The 20,535-nt window shown below is 33.2% G+C and overlaps 1 protein-coding gene and 1 long non-coding RNA gene across 2 annotated transcripts; one reads left to right on the forward strand and one right to left on the reverse strand.

The window, feature by feature from the left end:
• Positions 1 to 5,539: 5,539 nt before the first annotated feature.
• On the reverse strand, positions 5,540 to 10,334 carry LOC132057971 (CAX-interacting protein 4). Its single transcript, XM_059450548.1, has 2 exons — positions 10,180 to 10,334; positions 5,540 to 6,890 (listed from the first exon to the last, which is right to left on the reverse strand). The coding sequence occupies exon 2, from the start codon at positions 6,865 to 6,867 to the stop codon at positions 5,890 to 5,892; it is 978 nt and encodes a 325-aa protein (XP_059306531.1). The 5' UTR covers positions 6,868 to 6,890; positions 10,180 to 10,334; the 3' UTR covers positions 5,540 to 5,889.
• Positions 10,335 to 15,885: 5,551 nt separating this feature from the next.
• Positions 15,886 to 18,538, forward strand: LOC132030871 (uncharacterized). Its single transcript, XR_009408128.1, has 4 exons — positions 15,886 to 16,576; positions 17,239 to 17,350; positions 17,473 to 18,180; positions 18,275 to 18,538. It is a non-coding gene; the product is annotated as an uncharacterized LOC132030871 (long non-coding RNA).
• Positions 18,539 to 20,535: the final 1,997 nt, after the last annotated feature.

Consider the following 20,535-nt stretch of genomic DNA (forward strand, 5'->3'; position numbering starts at 1 on the left):
AAATAGGAAATGTTATAGTTCAACAAAATAATAATAATAATAATATTTTAGTTTTAAGTATGAAAGTTGCTAAACGTGAATAGTTTAGAATATTTTTTTATGTATTAACCCCTTCTCAATCATCATCAACATTCAACAATGGTCTTTTTTTTTCTTTGGATGCTTTAACTCATAACTTCTCTGGCATCCCAACTTCTCTACCAAACTTCTTTGAAATTTATGCCACTCTTCATAATTCCTTACTTGTTTTTCCAACATAATTTATTGTCATATTTATTGTGAAATTACCTTTTCATGCCCTGCTTATTTTATTTTTATATATGATCAATGTATCCTATTAAGATGACTTTTTGTCAACTACAGTAGTCGATAAAGCCTTTTTTTAACCTAATCAATTAGTAAAATATTGTTGATATAACTTTACCCAGACTTCAAAATCTACAATGCAAAATTGAACAAAAACCAAATACACATAATATGTATGACTTAATTATTTATGATTAGGTATTAAAAGTTTGATACAGCACTTTTAATCCCTCAGTGATTGGTATATTGTGATATTTGTAAACACATTTAATATTTTAGTTCCTTTATTTATGAATTATGTTATGTTTGACCTATTTTTAGGAAAGCATTATCGTAAAATATGAGGTAATAACACAAGCTTAATCACATGAGTAATTAAGCAATGGAACAATGAATAATTCCGATAAATTTGTGAATATTCACTAGTTATGGATCAAACGTCCACATTTCGATTAATTGAAGGTTAATTGTATTTTAGTCATATATCACTAGGCTCAAATCTAAAGTTTACCAATAATTGGGAGACAAAAAATTTCTTATGTGAAATACACGTCATATTTTCATTTACTTAGTGTAAACATCATATAACGAGTATATTATGTATTTGCATTCACTAAATGGGTACCTGCCACCTGGCAATGAATGGGAACACTTTAAGCTTTATGTTTGTCTAAAAGAGAGTGTTCATACAAGATCTTTTTAGGCAAGAAGAAAAGCATAGTCAAAGGTCACAAAGTATATTTCTTTCAGACATCCTTAACTCCTTGTCTGGAAACTATCTATTTTGGGTTCAGTCAAATTTGCTAAATTATGTCTCTCTTTTAGTTCAAATCCAACAATTTTTGAATGAGAAGAGAGGAAAAAAGCTTTATACTATTTTCAAAATTCACATTATCTTTATCGTTGTGCAGATTTTTTGGCAAAGTGTGTGACCAATAATGTGTGGCAAAGTAAAAACAAATATATTAGTGGTACCTAGTGGTAATCTTTTTGCCTTGTGGAAATGGGGCCTAATAGATCTTGCCATATATTATACTATGCTTTTTTGCAAGTGCCAATAACTGCCTTTAATTCAAACATAGGTTTTTGTCCAATTGTTAACGCAATCAAGTAGTAGTATTAACACAATCATTAACTAATGATGTGAACTTTTCTAATCAAAGAATGTGTCCGTGAATCATTTACATCTCTGATTTCTAGTTCATTCTATTTCTTTTGGTTGTTCAGTAAAAAAAATTTATTTCTATATTTTCGAAATACGAGCATATGACTTGTATAATTGATCATATTGATAATACAAAGAACGTACGCTATGAAAAAATTTTTACAAAATATGATGGCACACTAGTCATATTATAATTCATTTATATTAATCATAATCAAGTTAATAAAATGTTACAGAAAAATCAAAATAAGTAAGGTAAGCACAATATCATAAATCACACAGAGGTTATTGTTACACAACCAAATCTAGAAGGAGGTCTCTGAAACTGAAACTATCCATTTTTTTATTAGAAAAATTCTTTTGTTAAAATATCATCAATTACTAGTTCCTAATAAAATGAATTATATCGTTTATAATATTTTGTAAAAACCTGATAGTTTGTGTCAATTAGACCTTTTTAAATCAAGGAACATGTACATTTGTGCTTTTTAATTGTTATATTCCAACTTTTATTCGTGATTATGGGTACATTCTTTGTTCTTAAAGCTTTATTTCATTCTGCTAGCACATGAATAGGAGTATAAAACAGTAGAGCTTTTGTATCAACATTTTGATCAAGTTTTTCATTAATTCTGGCTCCCTTTCCCCCCTCAATTTTTAGTTATTCCTCTCAACATTTTGATCAAAGTTTTCTGCTTTAGGATCAAGTTTTTCATGATGTTGCTATTTTTCCACATATAAACAGTAGATTATCAATGCACCCAAGGGTATGACACAACATTCAATAAAATGTGATCAAAACTATGGAAGACCAAGAGTTCAAATCGCAACATAGTATAACAAAAACAATAGATGATTTCCTCCTATCAACCAGGGGCATAGCTAGAGTCAGATTAGGGGTACGGCCGAACCTGGTAACTTTGGTGGAAACCCCATTTTTGTCTTAAAAATTCATTGAATATGTATAAATTATCAGTTCTAAACCAAATAACTTAGAAGGACTAGAATCTTGAATCCATAGCCTTCCAATTCCTAGCTCCATCTACTATCTACCTAAGTTTTGGCGGGCACATTATTTTACTAGTGAGAGGTAGCAGGTACCCGGTGAAATAGTAGAGCCGTGTAAAGCTGACGCGAACCCACCATTTTTTTTTTTAAAAGGAAAGATAGGGAGGGAACCCTCTTAATTTTCCTCCAAAATGAATAAGAAAAAAATGGGAGAATCAACAAGTAATTTTGAACAAGCCAGAAGTCTTTTTCCTAAATTGTAAAGAAGTACATAAAGGTTAACAAGTGGAGAATAGACAGATTAGACCATCTTTTAACGTTAGGAATGCTTCAAAGTACTGCAACCAAAAAACAATACAAACACAAAAACAATATGCAAAGTTTGGAAAAGTGATTTATATTTGAAAAGCCATTCATTGATCACCAAACTGTAAAGTAGATGAGTTAAGGATTCCCTTTGATGCATCTCTCAATCAGGTCCTCCTTTCCCCATTTCCAAGGTTTCTTTCATATACACTTTGATTATATTCTTAGCTTCTTTTCTGGTTTTCTTTCTGTTTTTATGAAAGAAAAAAAGCCTTCCCATTGTTAAAAGAAGAGACCAGGTGCCATTAATTTTTTTTTTCTCTCTTTGTCACTTTGTTTTTTAGCAACTACTAGATTTTAAGATCTTGCTTGTTAAGATTGTTCCAACTTTAAGACTGTTTTTTTTACTTTGTTTCGACCAGTAAGCTTTTTGGTGTCTATATGCTCCATGATTAACTGGGCTTACTAACCAGATCATCAAACTATACTTCTCTTCAAATTGGTGTAGGCCTAGTCAACTCTTTTTTTTTTTAAATCACGAGGCCAGTTGCACATGCTACCTTTCACTAACACAGATATCGAGTAATTTTGTTTGGTAATACTTAGGCAGATTGAATAATCACATAGCATTCTCGGTCTTTACTGGGATCTGAATTATGATTTCCCACGATTTTCATCCACTCTGTTAACGACTAAGTCACTCCACTGTGTTTGGCGGCCGAATCAACTTTGTACTAACTAGTTGGGTTTAACCTATTCATACTGGGACAAGCAGAGTCAAAATTGGAGGTTTATGGCTTCTGAACTTGCCACTAAAGTTATACCTAGTTTAAGTTACTTGGTTCGCAATTAGCTATTTGTACATATTTTATGAATTTCTTAATACAACTACAGAGTCTAAGCAAAAATTATCAAATCTGTCCAAACATGTAACTAATAATGTAGCCCCACCCCTGACATGAGATCGTCAATTACTTTTAGTATGCCCAAGCTTGAATTTTGAATGTAACAGATAATATCTCAAGTTTGTAGACTTTTCATGTTCTTATACCTCATTCATTTGTTCTAGGGTGTTAAGTTTGTCTCCTAAATTTGAAAATTTCATATTGATATCTCACATAGATCATTGGTTGAATGCGTTTAGCATAAACGAAATTTCATATTTAGGTCTCACATTGGTTGCAAAGGTGTTTTAAGTACCACACCGGTTGAAAGGGTGTCCACATGCTTAGAAAGGATCTCTGATTCTATACAGACAAAGGAAGTTAATGTACATCTAACTTTTGCTGAATTAGTCAAACTCCTATTGAAGAAGAGTTTATACTTCCTCTGTCCCAATTTGTTTGACACTTTTCGTTTTTCGAGAGTCAAACTTCAAAAAATTTCGAAATAAAATTTACATATTTGAAAATTACGTAAAAAGTACTATAAGTCACCATAATTAATAATTTAAAATATTTAAAAGACGTGTGTAAAAATTACAGTCAAAGAACAACTCGTTTGACTCTCGAAAAGCGAAAAGTATCAAATAAATTGGGACGGAAGGAGTACTACTTTGGGTATTCACAACGAGATTACAAGTTACAGTAGGCAGAAAGAATCACTCATCGCCTTACTTCACCTATCAACTCACATGACCAAGTGCTTGAAGCTCCTTGAACTGACACTCAGTGGCGAAATCAGAAATTCTGAAAGCATATTGATTCTGGTCCCTTAACCAAATGGGATTTAGTAGTTGAATAACCTCCACCATGTTCGCACGGGTATTGGAAAATATAAAAGATTTACACACTTGGGATTTGAAACTAGGATTGAAAGTAATTTCTCTTTTTAAGAAATAAGGGTTATATTAATAATAAAGCATCAAGAGGATACACAGGTTACAAATGTAGGAAGAGTCAGCTCCACTAGAGATGTAAAGTAATTTCTGAACCACCTTACCAATAAAATAAAAGTTCCTATGATATCAAGAGGATTCAGCGATCTATACAACCACAAAAAAAAAATATTGTCTTAACCCTACAAACGATAGGTTTTTCAACGAAGAGGGTTCAATTGAATCCTCCCCTCCCTAATAGGTGGCTCCAACCCACACCTCGTCTATTCCTCCAAGTACTAATCACCAAGCATTTTTGTCCTTGTTGGAATTTAAACCCCCGGTCTCTAAAGTTTGCACCCACTTCATAGACCACTAGGTTACATCCTTATTGTCATAAATCTAATACATCTCATTCATTGTATATCAAGTTTTTGTCTTAGAGTAAGTGTGACTCTAGCCAGCATTGACAGACCCAAAACTAGACAAGCACTACAAGCAGGGAAGGAAAGAAGACGTGTGTGAAACAGTGAAAGTGTTAAGACATCTCAAGGTTATTCCAGCTAGACTTTCTTCTTCTCTTAAAACTAGGATATTAGTTAAAACAAGAAGAAAGTCGTGCTTAACTCTCACCTTCTTTACTCCTCCTTTGCAACTCCCAGATTTGCAAATCAAGCTGTTTCTGGTTTTGGTTTGTTAAGGGAACTGTTCTACTGCAGGTGAGTTCCAGCAACTTTTGCCAACTTGACCCGATGATTAGATCGTTCTTCTGACTTATGGTTTTCGGGCCATTAGTAATACTGAGCATAACCAGACATTAGCTTGTACACCACAATCCAAATACAATTCCCCGAAATGTGAAACAAAAAAGGGCGTTGCACAATCAAATCTTAAAAGGCTATGGTAACATATTTCTTGAAAAATTTAAACACATGATGTTATCAATACTGTAAATATAGGCTCATTTATCACTTCAACTAATACCCGATGAAGTTGCACAAGTTACGGATTGTAATTAGTAACTCCACAAACCTCCAAAAGGATAACATGATTTAAGTTCAACAGGGATAGCAATATCCTAAAATAACTGACAATACTGCAACATCAGTTGGAACAATACTCAAGACCATTAAGGGAAAATTACAAGCAGACTGAGTATTTGTTGAGGCAAAAAATGAAAATAGACATAAGACAGATTCACACAGTGCCTAGATAAGCAGTTCCATGGAAAGGAACGAAACCTGCACTCCAGATAGTAGATAATAAATCTCATTTCACAAGTCCATTACTATTCTTCATCATCACGACGTTTCCTCCTGCTCTTCTCAGAACGTTTTTTGTCCCTGCCAACTCGTGCATCATCAGAGTTGCTGGCATCAGAATCAGATGCTGCTGCTCTCCTGCTCCTACGCTTGTGCCTTGGAGGAGATTCATCACTTGATTCATCAGAACTGTCTGCATGTCTGTGACTTCTCCTCCTCCTCTTCTCCTTCCTACTTTTTCTCCTCCTCCGACGATCCTCTTCGTCATCTGACGAGTCATCCCGTTTCCTCCTCTTCTCCCTCCTCCTCTTCCGGCGATCCTTATCTTCATCATCATCCTCCGAATCACTGTGTCCCTTCTTCTTCCCACTCCTCCTCCTCTTTGATCTACCCCTCTTTTTCCTTTTTCCAGAGTCTGACTCGTCATCAGAATCATCATAATCCGAATATTTCTTCTTGTGCTTCTTAGATGATGACTTCAACTTCCTACTCACCTTCTTACCAAACTTCTCAGCAATTGCCCTCTCCATTTCGGAATCGTAATCTGAATCAGAACTCTCACTCTCCTCTTCTTCACTGCTCTCCTCATTTTCTGCTTTCCCCTTCATCTTAGACCCGTTCCCCTTAATCTTCCCTAATCCAGACAACACGGCAGCTTCAATTGCCTCCGCATCCTTGTTATCATCCTTCACAGTCACGAAATTCCTACACTGAAAAGTGAGGTGGCCTACCCGCCCACATGTCTTGCATGATCCACGAGTCTCATCAGCATTGGATCCCGTGATTCGGGCAAGTGCAAGCAAACCCTGAAAGCTCGCATAAGCATTTTCCGAATCTGCAGCCGACGATGTATTCTGGGTAGATGATTTCTTGTCCTCATCCTTGCTAGGGGCATATGGGTCATAACCAATAGCACTTTGCCAGATGCCATGCGTCTGTAGGGCTGCACTACTGTGAACCCTATTGTTCGCGGGCATGCGAACCCTACCTGCTGTGGCTGGCATGTTGACTGTTTCTCACCAACAACCTGTATACACCAAAAAAATCAATTTAAGCATCAAAATTCAAAAAGAATATTTTCCAAAGTTCCAAATTCAGAGCTAAAATCATCAGAAGTGAAAAAAGCTGTATACACTAATAATCAACATGTAAGCATCAAATTTCCAAACCCTAGCAGCTTTTTAAAGTTCCAAATTCTGTGCTAAATTCAGAAGTGAAAAATCTGTGAGCTATAACACGTAAGCATCAAATTTCCGAACCCTAGCAGCTCTTCAAAGTTTCAAATTCATAGCCAAAAAGTATAACAGTCTGTTTTCACTGAAAATCACAACATAGGCATCAAAATTCCCAACCCTAACTTTTCAAAATTTCAAATTCGGATCTAAATCAGAATAGTAATAAGATGTATACCAAAAATTACTCCCTCTGTCCCAATTTATGTGGCACACTTTCCTTTTTAGTATCACAAAAAGAATGTCACCTTTATATATTTAGAAACAATTTAACTTTATGATATGATTTACAGCCACACAAATATGTCACCTTTATATATTTAGAAACAATTTAACTTTATGATATGATTTACAGCCACACAAATATTTAAGGCCTATTTTGGACCACAAATATCAAAAGTATTTTTTTTCTTTCTTAAATGGTGCAACATAAATTGGGAATTTGGGATGGAGGGAGTAATAGTTAAGGGTCAAAACTCACAAGCCCTAGCTTTTAAAACAATTCCCAATTTGAACCAAAAAGCAAGATCACCTTTCAAATTCAGATAGATTCCATATTTAAACCGAGAACAACCATTTGATTCCATGAAACTATAACTACCCAATGTAGTAGATTTCTAAGGTAGAGTAATATCAAAAACCAACAGACAGATGGTGAAAGCCTCCCAAAGGACAAAAAGATACAAATTTTTAAAGCTCCAACGAGATAAATGTTGTAAGGTAGTTGATTTCTCCCTAAAAGACAAATAACTATAAATTTTGAGAGCCCCTTCAATGTGATGATTGATGTAAGCGAACTCAAATAATTCCTAGGGTTAATTAAAGGTGTAGACTACACAGTTTCACCTCAACCACAAACTAGTTTGGTTCGGCTATATATCCTAAACATCAATTCCATTCAATTTGGACCCGTTCACGCCAACAATCAATAATTTCTCTTAAAACAAGCTACCGGGTGATTGCACAATCAATAAAAACAGTTTTTTTTTTTTTTTTTTTTTTTTTTTTTTAAAGAAGCCAAAGAATTAAATCATAAAATCGTGCCTTGTCTGCTTTTTCTCTTGGGGTTTTTCAGATATAAGCTGTTACTAAACGTGCAGAATACACTACACTACAACCATCAATAAGAACACAAACAATAACAATTTCTCCTCAATCTCAAACTAGTTAGGTTCAGCTATATGAATCCTGAATACTCAATAATTTGTCTTAAGAAGCTATCGACAATAGCATAATCAATCGATTTTAACCATGAAATCGTGCCTTAACACCTTTTCTCTGTTTTTTTTTTTTTTTCCAGATATAAACTGTTAGTAAAAGTACAGATTACCCCACAATCATCAATAACAACAACAACAATAACAATTTCACCTCAATCTCAAACTAATTTCGTTCGGCTATATGAAATCCAGAATACTCAATAATTTGCCTTAAATCAAGCTATAGGTGATTGCAGAATCAATTAAAAAAAAAAAGAGCTCAAATAATTTCCTAGTTAATAAAGGTGCAGATTGAACAATGTCACCTCAACCTCAAACTTGTTTGGTTAGGCTATATGAATCCTCAATATCAATTCCATTCCATTCGGACCCGCTCACTCCAATACTCAATAGTTTTTCTTAAAATCAAGCTATCAGTAATTGCACAATCATTTTTTTTTTCAAAAATAAAAGGGAAAAGAATTAAACCATAAAATCGTGCTTTTTCTCTAGTTTTCTCAGATATAAACTGTTGGTAAAAGCTAAGTTGCTCAAACTCTCCAAAAATGTTGCCGCACCCGTGTCGGATCCTCCAAAAATACACTACTTTTGGAGGATCTGACACGCACCCGCCGATATTTGTGAAGAGTCCGAGTAACATATGTAAAAGTGCAGATTACACCACAATCATCAAAAATAACAAGAACAATAACAATTTCACCTCAATCTCAAACTAGTTTGGTTAGGCTATATGAATCCTAAATACTCAATAAATTTGTCCTATAACAAGCTACGGTGATTGCACAACTAATTACAAAAATCATGCCTTTTTTTCTTTTTTTCTCTAGGGTTTTTCAGATGTAAAATAGTGCAAATAACACCACAATCATCAATAACAACAACATCAACAACAATAACAATATCAAGCCAAAGTATAATTTTTTATAAAAGAAGTCAAATAATTGCTAGGGTTAATAAAGGTGCAGATTACACGAATTTCACCTCAATCTCAAACTAATTTAGTTCGGCTATATGAATCCTCAATATCAAACCAACACTCAATAATTTGTCTTAAAACAAGTGTGTGTGTGTACATATATATATATATATATTTTTTTTTTTTTATAAAAGAAGTCAAATAATTCCTAGGGTTAATAAAGGTGCAGATTACATGAATTACACCTCAATCTCAAACTAGTTTAGTTCGGCTATATGAATCCTTAATATCAAGCCACTACACAATAACTCAAATAATCTGTTTGGCAATATCAATCGTCAATATCAATTCCATTCCACACAACATTCACTCCAATACTAAATAATATACTTATTTATTTATTTTTTGATGACATGGGAACCCGCAGCCTCTACCTTTCGGGTGCGCACACGGTAAACCCATCTCCTGTTGCACAAATCGCAAACCACACAGGAGAGATAACCCGCAGTAGGCAAGCCCCGTACGACGAGCTCAACCCAGAAGGCAAATCCCCCGGGGGTTTCGAACCTGAAACCTCCATTATGAAAGCCCTACGCTCAACCAACTGAGCCACCCTTGCGGGTCTAAATAATATTGGTGATTGCATAAAACAATTCAAACAAATTTAACGAAGAATAACGTACCCTAAAATCAAAAAAAAAATAAAAAAAATCAAGCTTTTTCTCTGGGGTTTTTTCAGATATAAGTTGTTATTAGTTAAAGTGCAAATTACACCACAATCATCAACAACAACAACAACAATAACAATTTCAAAGCAATACACAATAACATAGGTGATTGCATAAACAATTCAAACAATTAAAAGAAGAATAATGAAACCCTAAAATGGAGCTTTATCTCTAGGGTTTATAAGATATAAAAGTAAAATTTTAGGGATCTGAAAACTACCTTAATGTGGTGATTATACACTGTTCTGCTGCAACGATCGGAAAACCAATTGGAAATAATGAAAGAGGGATAATTGAAGGCAACTTTAAGGAATTAAATAGGGGAGACTTCATTCACCCAATACGACACCGTTTAGGATACTGGTTAAGTCGGTGGGGGGGGGGGGGGGGGTTTGTAAATGGGATAATGTTAATAATATACTCTCTCCGTTCACTTTTATTTGTCCACTTTAGACTTTTCACGCTATTAATAAATGAAGCACATAATTTACTCATATTAATTGGTGCATATTTTTATTGGATTTGAAAAAATGATTTGAAGTGAGTATTTAATACCATGAGTAAAACAGAAAGAAAAAAGTTATTTTATCTTAATATGCGAAAACTAACAAGTAAAAATGAAAATCTATTTTTGGAATAGTAGACAAGTAAAAGTGAACAGAGGGAGTACAAATTCAAAGATAAATTTTATATCCATGCAGTCATATCTATATCTATATATTTATTTATCTATATCTATATTATTTTAAAAGCATGAATAAAAATATTGGTTGGCCAAAATATCCTTCAAATATTGAATGACTTTTATACTCTTCAAAAGTTAAAATATATTATTGAAAAATAATTATTGATTGATTAAGATTGTAATATCTAGGCCTCATCCTAATACAAATCTGCGTGTAATTCGTCTACCGTGAAGTGTCCTAATACTACTAAACTACCGGTTGGGTTCGTTGAACATACACTTAATAATTTCTACTCCTGTTTTTGAACATACTTCTTAAACCAAATACCTAAAAGAACGTTACAACATTTCTTTTTAGACTTAATCCTATTACAACTAAGATAGACAATACCTAATTAAGGTCCAAAACCTTACTATACAGCATATTTCCGTAAATACTACTAGATGGAAAAGGACTTGATTCCCTCTGAGCAAATGTGTGATAGTCTTTCTATTGTAGGAGTAAGACATATATTTATATTTAATTGGATGAAGGAAATATGTAAATTGATAATCCTTTTACCCAAAAAAAAAGAGTATAAAATTGAGAATGTTAAATTTTTTAATAATATCTTTTACCTCACTATTAAAATTATTGTCTAATAACACTTTTGTACCTCATTAAACAACTATAATGTAATTACAAGTAATCAGGGGCGGAGCCAAGTGGTCGCCAGGGTGTTCACCCGAATCCCCTTCGGCAAAAAATTATCATGTATACACAAGGTTAAAATTATTTTTTATATATAAATAGTAGATGTTGAACCCCCTTGGCTTCCTCGTTTCTTACTCTTTTATATTTTTGAACCCCTAGAGAAAAATCCTGGCTCCGCCATTGCAAGTAATATTACCTAACATTTCTTTATGGTGATAATTGATAGGGAATTGTGCAATGCACATTCGTAGAGACTAATTATTTTAAAAGCATGAATATAAATATTAATTGACCAAAATATCCTTCAAATATTGAACTACTTTTATACCTCTTTAAGTTAAAACTTTCTCTAGAAAGCAATATCATATTGGATAAAATTGTCATATTAATTTTTTTTAATATCTAGGACTTCGAACTCAACTAAAAAACTATTTTTTTTATTTAAAAAAAAAACATAATTATATTCGGATTTTACTAGGTGTCTTTGACTTTGATTTCCAGTAAAGAATTGTTATTTGACTACAATTTTAAAACTATAATCCTAAATCTCTACACTATCAAGACGAGTTGGAGAAGGAATTTACCTGGTCAAATTAAATACTTTTATAGTCGGGCCCTTTAGAGTCTACCATGACAAATAATAAAACAACTTAATAATGATTAGAGACACAAAACTAAAATATTCTTACGAGTGTGATAAATTATACTCCCCCGTTTCAATTTGTTTGTTTTAGTTTGACTTGACAAAAAGTTTAAGAAAATAAAGAAGGCAGTTGAATCATGTAGTATTAAATTAAAGATGTATGTAAGTATTAAAATACCATTTGAATCTTGAGGTCTTAAATATGTTATGTAGGATATTGGATATAAGTTGTTACTAAATGTAGAAAGTGACTTTCTTTTCTAAACAGACCAAAAAGTAAAGCAAGACAAACAAATTGAAATTGAGAAAGTGATTAAGAGTTATTCACTTGATTTGATATTAAGTGATTAAATAAATTGAGTTGATCATTTTATTTGGTATTGGGTGATTAACAAATATACAATGGTGGAAAAAGTGGGAGACTGACATTTGTGAAGCCAAATAGAGATATAAAATAAAGACAAAAGTAGTAAATATACAAACTATGAAAAGATTATCTTCAACGATAGTCGTTCTTTCCATGCATTGTTATGTGATCCGACCATAATTAAGGAGCCCGCGATTTTTTTAGTACGAAAAAAAAAAAAAAAAAAACGAAACTAACACCAAAATAAAATTACATAAGTAGGTTTCACGCACGAATTTCGTGCGTGAAAGAGGGCAACAAAATCTGCCCCCTTTGTTCTTTGGCCAATTTTTTTAAAAATTGACCTTTTTTTCCATACTTTGACTAAAGATTAGTCATGTTTCAAAACGCCGGAATATCAATATTTTATATAGAACTTAATATCTTTTTTTTGCGTACAATAATGTCGGCTCATTACATTAAGTACACCTAAACGTTTGGATCGTCGTTCTAGGGATTCTAAAGTACCCCGAAGTAAGTTTTGTTTGTTTGGAAACTTGTTAGTGTTATTTTGGTTCAAATTATATAGCAACAAAGCTTCTAATTAATCATCATTGGGCGAAGGAGGGGACGAAGGAACAGGAGGACCTAGAGCTAGTTTGCCAATAGGTATTGGCTTTGTCAAGCTAGATGCGCCGTTCCTCGGAGGAGAGAAAACAACCTGAAGATATTCATCCGTGTCACATAGAAAATTCGAGCACGAGTTAACAAAGCCATTAATATTAATTAAACCTTTGATACCATACAACACCCTTTCATCTATTTTGTAAAAGTTCATTATATTCTCTTTCTTTTTCTCTTCTTGTTCTTATTTTAGCAATGACAACAATAATTTCAGCCAAAAAACACTTAACCTAGAGGCTGAAGAGTTCAAACCAACTTCCATGGAGAAAAATGGAGTGCCTTCTCTTCCCCACTTAGCCATTTTTCAGCAAACTCTTTTCCTTCATTTCCTCCATTTTCACCGCTTCAACACACTTTGCTATAGAACCCGATGTTTGTGAATGCGGTTATTGTTATTGAATTTTTTATGGATTATTAACTCTAGAAATTAATAATAGACTTAAACAATCAAAACAAATTTAAAACTTACTAAGTTTTTTCTTATTGATGACTTCATCATAAACTAACAATACAAATTAACCGCATGAGGTAGAAATTTAAAAGAACTTAAATAACCCCTAATCTTCATCAGAATAGAAGTCCTCAATATCGTCGTCAGAAAAATATTGGCGGTTTCTTAAGACATATCTTTTTTCAGTAGATGTCAGTTCTCTACCGGTTGATGATGCTTGTTCTTCGGCCAACTTTAGCATGTAAAATCTACAACGTCTTGCCAGCATTCTATTGTTTTCTTTTCTAATCCTTTGTACGGCAAGCTTGCAAGTTTCTGGACCTACGGCAAGCTCGCAAGTTTCTGGACCTACTCGAGGCATGGTTATTGAGTACCTTGTTGGGATTAGAGCGTTGAGATTTTTCAAGTCACGAACAAGACGTTCTGATTCCGCAAGCCGATGTGACCATTCTCGGCGTAAACCGCAATAATATTCTGGCGAATCAATATTTCACACCGCAAAATCATCATTACGCTCTATAGAAGGTGGGATTTAGCTGCCTAGTTTGAAATCACTATTATCACTCGAAAATCGCTATGATTTGAACTCTCATCATCACTGCTATTTGGTTCTTTTGGAAGGAGTAAAGACCAAGCTGCGTTTCTACTACTCATCGACATTGAATACGTTGTAGTCTAATAACAAAAGAAAAGACTACTTATATAGTTACAAACCCCCATGTACCCCTAAGTAGGTTTCACTGCTAGTTTGTGGAACTCATTGATTTGTATCTTCACGTCTTTGTCCTCGGTCATCTCCCATTTGTAGAAATTACCAATAACAAACTTTTGTTTGGTAGCATCTTCAACAGTATACTTAGCATGCAGCGAGTCCCAAATTTCCTTTGCTTCTTTATTAGAACAATACACATCGAACAACTCGTTAGAAAGAGTACTTAGTATAGTGTGCTTACATACCTTGTTTGCATAAACCCATTGGTTTTGTTCCGCAGAAGAAGATTCATCAGGTTTTGAATCTGTTAGTGCAAACGCCACACCATACATGTCAAGAGCAGAAAAAATACATTCCTGCCATCTCTTAAAATTTTGTCCGCCAAAAACATCCACCTTTGAAACATCTGGGAAATGTTTAGCAAAGTTGTGTGGAGACACAACAGGAACAACAACAGGAGGTGTTTGTGCAACGGGAACACCATCAGTATTATCGGTAATGGTAGGCTTTGATCTTTTCCGTGATCCATGACAATAAAATAGTAATTATCCTTAAGATTGTTGGAAATATTACGGAAATCACAGAAACTCTTGTAGCTTGAGGCGTGTCAAAAGACACTGTCCTTAAGGATAATTCACCTGGTGTAGGTGTATCCCCCAGGATTCAACAAGCTCTTCTAGTATAAACTAGGAGCACAGAAACTGACAAAGATTATCTTTTTGTATCCAGCACTAAACGAAGAAAAAGTGTTCTAAAGTTTTTACTTTGTTGCCTTTCTAAAGTAGATATATAGAACTATATATATAGGTAGTAGTTGAAAACCATTGTTGAAGATCTGCCAACGTTCTCATTTTAATTTAAATGAATATAAGCCAAAGATAACCATTTAAGAGGTCAAATACGTTATCATTTGAATTGCAATGAATTCAAATTATATGTTACAAAATGACAACTTATTGCTCATTAAAAATCAATATGTGACAATCAATAGTTTGAAGAAAACCTTCTGGCAACGGATCAAATATTCCCATAATAAATGCCATTAAGGCAATTCAATTTTTGTACCAATTGATTGTTGAAATTGTAAATAGAAATATTAGAAACTAATAATTCGTTTTGAGATAATAAAATAATTATTTTTCCAACACTTTGCCTACTGCATTCTTTCACTAAAACATTCAAGATCGTGCATTTTCTTACACCCTTCAACCTGTATTTTTCTGGTTATTCAATCGAATTCCAAGCACCATAGTAAAAATTCACATCTTCTATATGTCATAATAGTGTTAAGGAGGTCGAAATGGATAGGAAATGTTGGGTTTGGTGGGTTGGAGCTCCGCTGTTATGGTGGAGCTGCATCAACAAGAATGTAATGGCTCAGAAGTTGTTAGAAAATAATACTTGGGGAAGAACAATCCGACTTTGATAGAGTAATCCTTCTCCATCCTTTGTTATTGTTAGAAAATAATACTTGGGGAAGAACAATCTGACTTTGATAGCGTTATCTTTGTCCTTAAGGAATTTAAGCCTCTCACTTCGTTGCTGCAGGGAAGGTGGCAGAATTCCTCCAGGATTTTACAAAGCCTCCGAAATTCGAATACCAAAGAATTAATTCGAATTTCCCACAAGAACAGAATGTTGTAATTTGTAGTGAAAGAGAAAGAAAAAATCTTATTCATATTTGGAAATAATCTGGTACTTATAATACCTAAGTGTCTATTCAAACCAACAGATACATCTCTTAGGAATAGACACTTTTTAACTTAAACCTTTTCGGAATAGGTACCTTTTAATCACAACCGGAAAATATATTCACCAAAATATCTTCTCAATACTTCCCCGTCAATCATTAACTAATACTAACAGAAGTACATGAAGTAGGAGGAGCCAAAACAACCAGATGGGGTTAGAGTTAAAGATCTTCTTTGATCGAACGACCCTTGAAGAAAAGATAGGCTAGATGATTCAGATTGATAGAACTGCTGCTACAATTGAAACCATGAAAGACTACTATATTGGTAACATTTTCAAATCAGTGTAGTACTATTGTTTCCATGTTTGTAAATTTCATTGTGCTATATACGTTTCTTTTGCATCTAATTTTTCTTGCGTAGTTGGTTTTTATTAACGTGTGGAGATTTCATAATGTCAGTCTAAAGAAGATAGTAAGCCCTGTTTACTTGGACTACTACTTCAGTTACATCTCACATGTATATAGTTGTATCATTTGCATGTTTGTTTAGTATTAACTTTTGAATTGAGAGTGGTTAATTAGTTTTAAGAGATACATATTTAAAATTTGAATTTAATACTTATAGTTTTGGAGATGGTTACAACTTCTCTACTTTAAGAGCGATATCGTCGGATCTCTTCCTCTTGAGTCTGCCTATCACTCTACAAAGGTAAGGCAAGAGGAGATGAAGCCAACCCTTAGGTGTTTGCAAGAATTTGATATGCAGTTTGTAATACCTTTATGGTTAAATATCATGTAACGTAAAACAAAAATCTATCTTTTGTGGTTGGTTGGATATATCATATATGCTATCTTTGGTATGTAATTATGCGCAAAGAGTGTTCATTTCGTACTTTGTTTAAAAAGAAGTGTTCATTTCGTTCATTTCTTTTTTTTACAGCTGAAGAAAAACGGGTTTTACTTTTTTTAAGTTGGTCAGTTTTTGTTTTTATTATTTTTCTACTCTTTGTTGAATTTCGAGTAAGCTGGGTACATATTTATACTATATATTATATACAAAGCTACATATTGGAAGGTTATAGATTTTTTCATTCGTGCTCGAGACTTATTCTCAATCGAATATACTATTCTGCCTCATAGAAATGTATGGTGTTTTTTATAAGCTTTGTTTATTCTCATAATCAGTTTTTATCTCTATTTTCTATGTAGATGGAAGAGGTTATTGTTAATAGTTTTTCTTCTTTTAATAGATGTTCTATCTGATTTAAGAGATCAAATTTCCTTTACCTGGCAGGACTTCTTGCTATTTATACTTCTAGCTAGGATCTATGATTTGGTCTATTAATTAATTGTGTTTGTTTGTTTTTGCAGATTATTTTGCAGTGCAAACTCTAGGATCGTAAGCAAGCAGATAGCCACCATTGCCTACATTACTTTGCCAAAGAGATTATGGCTAAAATTGAGGCCAGCCCAAGCCGTTAAGGTTGTACTTTTTAGGTTAATCATGTAATTAGTTATTTTATGAGAAGCTTCTGATAAATTTAATACATGTGTAAGCCATTTCAAGGTTAGCCTGTGTTTAATCCATGTGTATGCCATTTCCAGGTTAGTCTGTGTTTGCTTCCGTTCTATAAGCGTACATGTTCTTCAAGTCACCTTGAATTCTGATGGTCCAAATCAACCTTGTGATACAGTGCGGAAATTTGGTAAGCTTGGAGGAGATATCTTTGGGTAAATATTTGTTGGTTGCAAGGCCGCTAATAGATACAGCTGATGAATGACCTTTTAAGTTGTATAGATTCAAGTGTTTTTTGCATTTTACTTTCCTTGGTCCCTGCTTCTCTACAACAAGGTATTATTATTTTTGTTATTCCAAGGTATGTAGGTTGTAAGTATGGTGTCAAATGTTCCAGTTCAGGAGAAGAGATTTTAGTAGCATTGAAAGGAAATGTGAGATTCTAAATGAGAGCTAAAATTGTGAGGTAATTGAATATCGTGTTAGATATTGGTTTTGTGAAATAAGATGGAGCAATTTAGAGCATCTATTTCCTCTCAGCTTCAGCTTCTTGAGAAATTTTCACTCATTCTAGACATACAAAATTTAGCCAGTTTATTTTCCCATTTGAAGAATTGAGACACACAAGTTATATGTCTGGCAATTATGTCGTGATTCTCATGATATACTTGACCAAAATTGTTTGCCCTCTAACTAACAAGAGAAATTTCAGGTGTGAGAAGCTCAACAAACTTCTACTTGACTAGGAAACTAAGAAGAAGAAGAAAAGGCAAAAGTGTCAATTACAGCATATTGAGGTTGATTTTTTTTCTTCTTATCATCATCTATTCTATTTAATGAATTGCTACATGTTTATTCATTTGTTGAATGCAAAAATGAATTCATTTGCAGGCTGCATTAGACGAGCAAAGGGCGAAAGGAAGGGGAAATTTCTGCAGTGATATGGGAAGGATTGGAAAGATAGCAGGAGAGCCCAAAGCACAAGCAGAGCAAAATCAAGAAAAGGAGGAGCTTAAGGTGAAAGAGAAGGCAAATAAATCCAGACCAACTGGAAATTGCCAACACCATGTTTGTGTGCTATTAAGCATAAATGGTACAGTATTGAGTTTGTCGCATATATCACAAATGGTTCATATTCATTTGTTTCTATTATCTTCTCCCCGCTACTTTTTTCTTTGAAACGATCTGCGCATCGCGCGGGAACGAATATTAGTTTTTACTTTACATTCGCATAGTCAACTTTTTTTTTTTTTTGGTTTGCAATAGTGTTTATACACACGATATACAACATAACATACTTACTGTAGACAATGTATCAACCTTGTATAAAAGTATATAATATCATTTAGATAATATTAGAAATATGGGTAATTTCGGGTGAATATTTTCTTCAATTAGACATAGAATATTATTTTCCATTTGAATTTTCTACTATGTACTACTCTTTTCTGTTCCAATTTATGTAGTGCAGTTAGAATTTCGAGAGTCAACCAAGTTTTTCTTTGACCGGAGTTTCTTTATAGGTCTTTTAAGTATTTTAAGTTGTTAATTATTGTGTTTATAATTACTTTTTATGTAGTTTTCAAATATAAATTTTATTTAAAAAAATTTAAAACTTCTATATTCAAATTTATGATCAAAGTTTAGAAGTTTGAATCTCAAAATTCTAACTACTGTCCCACATAAATTGAGATAAAGGAAGCATCATTCAAGTGCACTTTTAATTACAGCACAGACTCAGGAGCGAATCTACTAACGAGGGAGGGAGTGCCACGCCACTCCTGCACCTCGATCCAAACCCTGTATATATATATATATATATGTGAGTGTATATAGGAAATCATATAAATAGAAAGCTCTGTCTGGTGCCACTGGCACAGGGCTTAATCTTCTGCCCACAACACCTGGGATCAAATCACGCCTACTCCACCTTTTTAGAACTATTTTGATTTCTGCATTTAAGAAGCTTACACAGTAGATTCACTCTCCTTTTTTCTTTTCTTTTTCTGTTTTGCTTCTTCTTTACCCTCTTTTCCTTGTTTCTTCCTTTCCTTTTCTTTATTTCCTGCTGACTCTTTTTTGCTTATGAGTTACATATTGAATTTTTAAAATTTATTCATCATTGCTTCTGTTTAATTTTATTGTTCACAGTATTTATTTGTAGTAAGTTTATTTTGAGAATCTAAAATGCATCTACACTGAGTTCCATTTGAGTATTTTTGAGTTGGACTATAGCTCCGGAATATGAAAATTCGTCGAGGACAATTATAATGAATAAAATAGTTTGCTGATATTAATAATACTATTAAAGATTTATGCTTTATTTAATATTGTCATAATTATTAAATTACTTTGTTCAATCAATTTGTCTAAATAAACCGAAAAGAGGAATAATCCGACCTAAAGTTCAAAATAAATTAAGCCGAAGTCCACAATAGTGTGACAATCAGTTTGTCTATATACAGTCAAACCTCTCTATAATTGCCATTTGTTATAAATAACATTTCACTATAACGGCCGATTTTCTCCCGAATCGATTTTTCATATATTTTAATAATAGCAGATCGCTGCTTATAACGAATGACATCCGTTATAGCGGTACACTCGTAAAATTACCTCTCTATAACAGTCATACTCAAATAGCGTAATAATATTTTGTAAGAAATATATTATATGACAACAAAAGTGTCGAAACCCAAAATAGTCAAATGTTAAGACTTAGACATCCTTCAAGTATTGAATTTCCTTTTGCTGAAAGTTTGGACAAAATCTTTCGTCAATTCAAGTGTTATATTATATAAGAGACTAATATACGAAATGTTACAATTGTAGAGTTCTACGAAACTTGAAATATTTAAATTCAATTAATTTAAAATGCATATGTTCCATATATTTTAATTATTTATCCGTGTGGTACAACTAGTTATGGATTTAGTAGTAATTTATTAGTCTTTTCAATTTTTAATTTATGAAATGAAAATCGATTGAGATTTTAAAATTTACAAATATTGTTTTCGAATAAATAAGAAGTACAAAAAGTTAATTATTTGTATTTATAACCTAGATATCGAATGTCAATATACATGCAAAATAAATCCGGACAAACGCTGCCACTATAGAGAGGTTTGACTGTAAATCGAAAGACGAGTGAC

This window comes from Lycium ferocissimum, chromosome 1 (assembly GCF_029784015.1).
Source record: "Lycium ferocissimum isolate CSIRO_LF1 chromosome 1, AGI_CSIRO_Lferr_CH_V1, whole genome shotgun sequence".
Classification (NCBI taxonomy): domain Eukaryota; kingdom Viridiplantae; phylum Streptophyta; class Magnoliopsida; order Solanales; family Solanaceae; genus Lycium; species Lycium ferocissimum.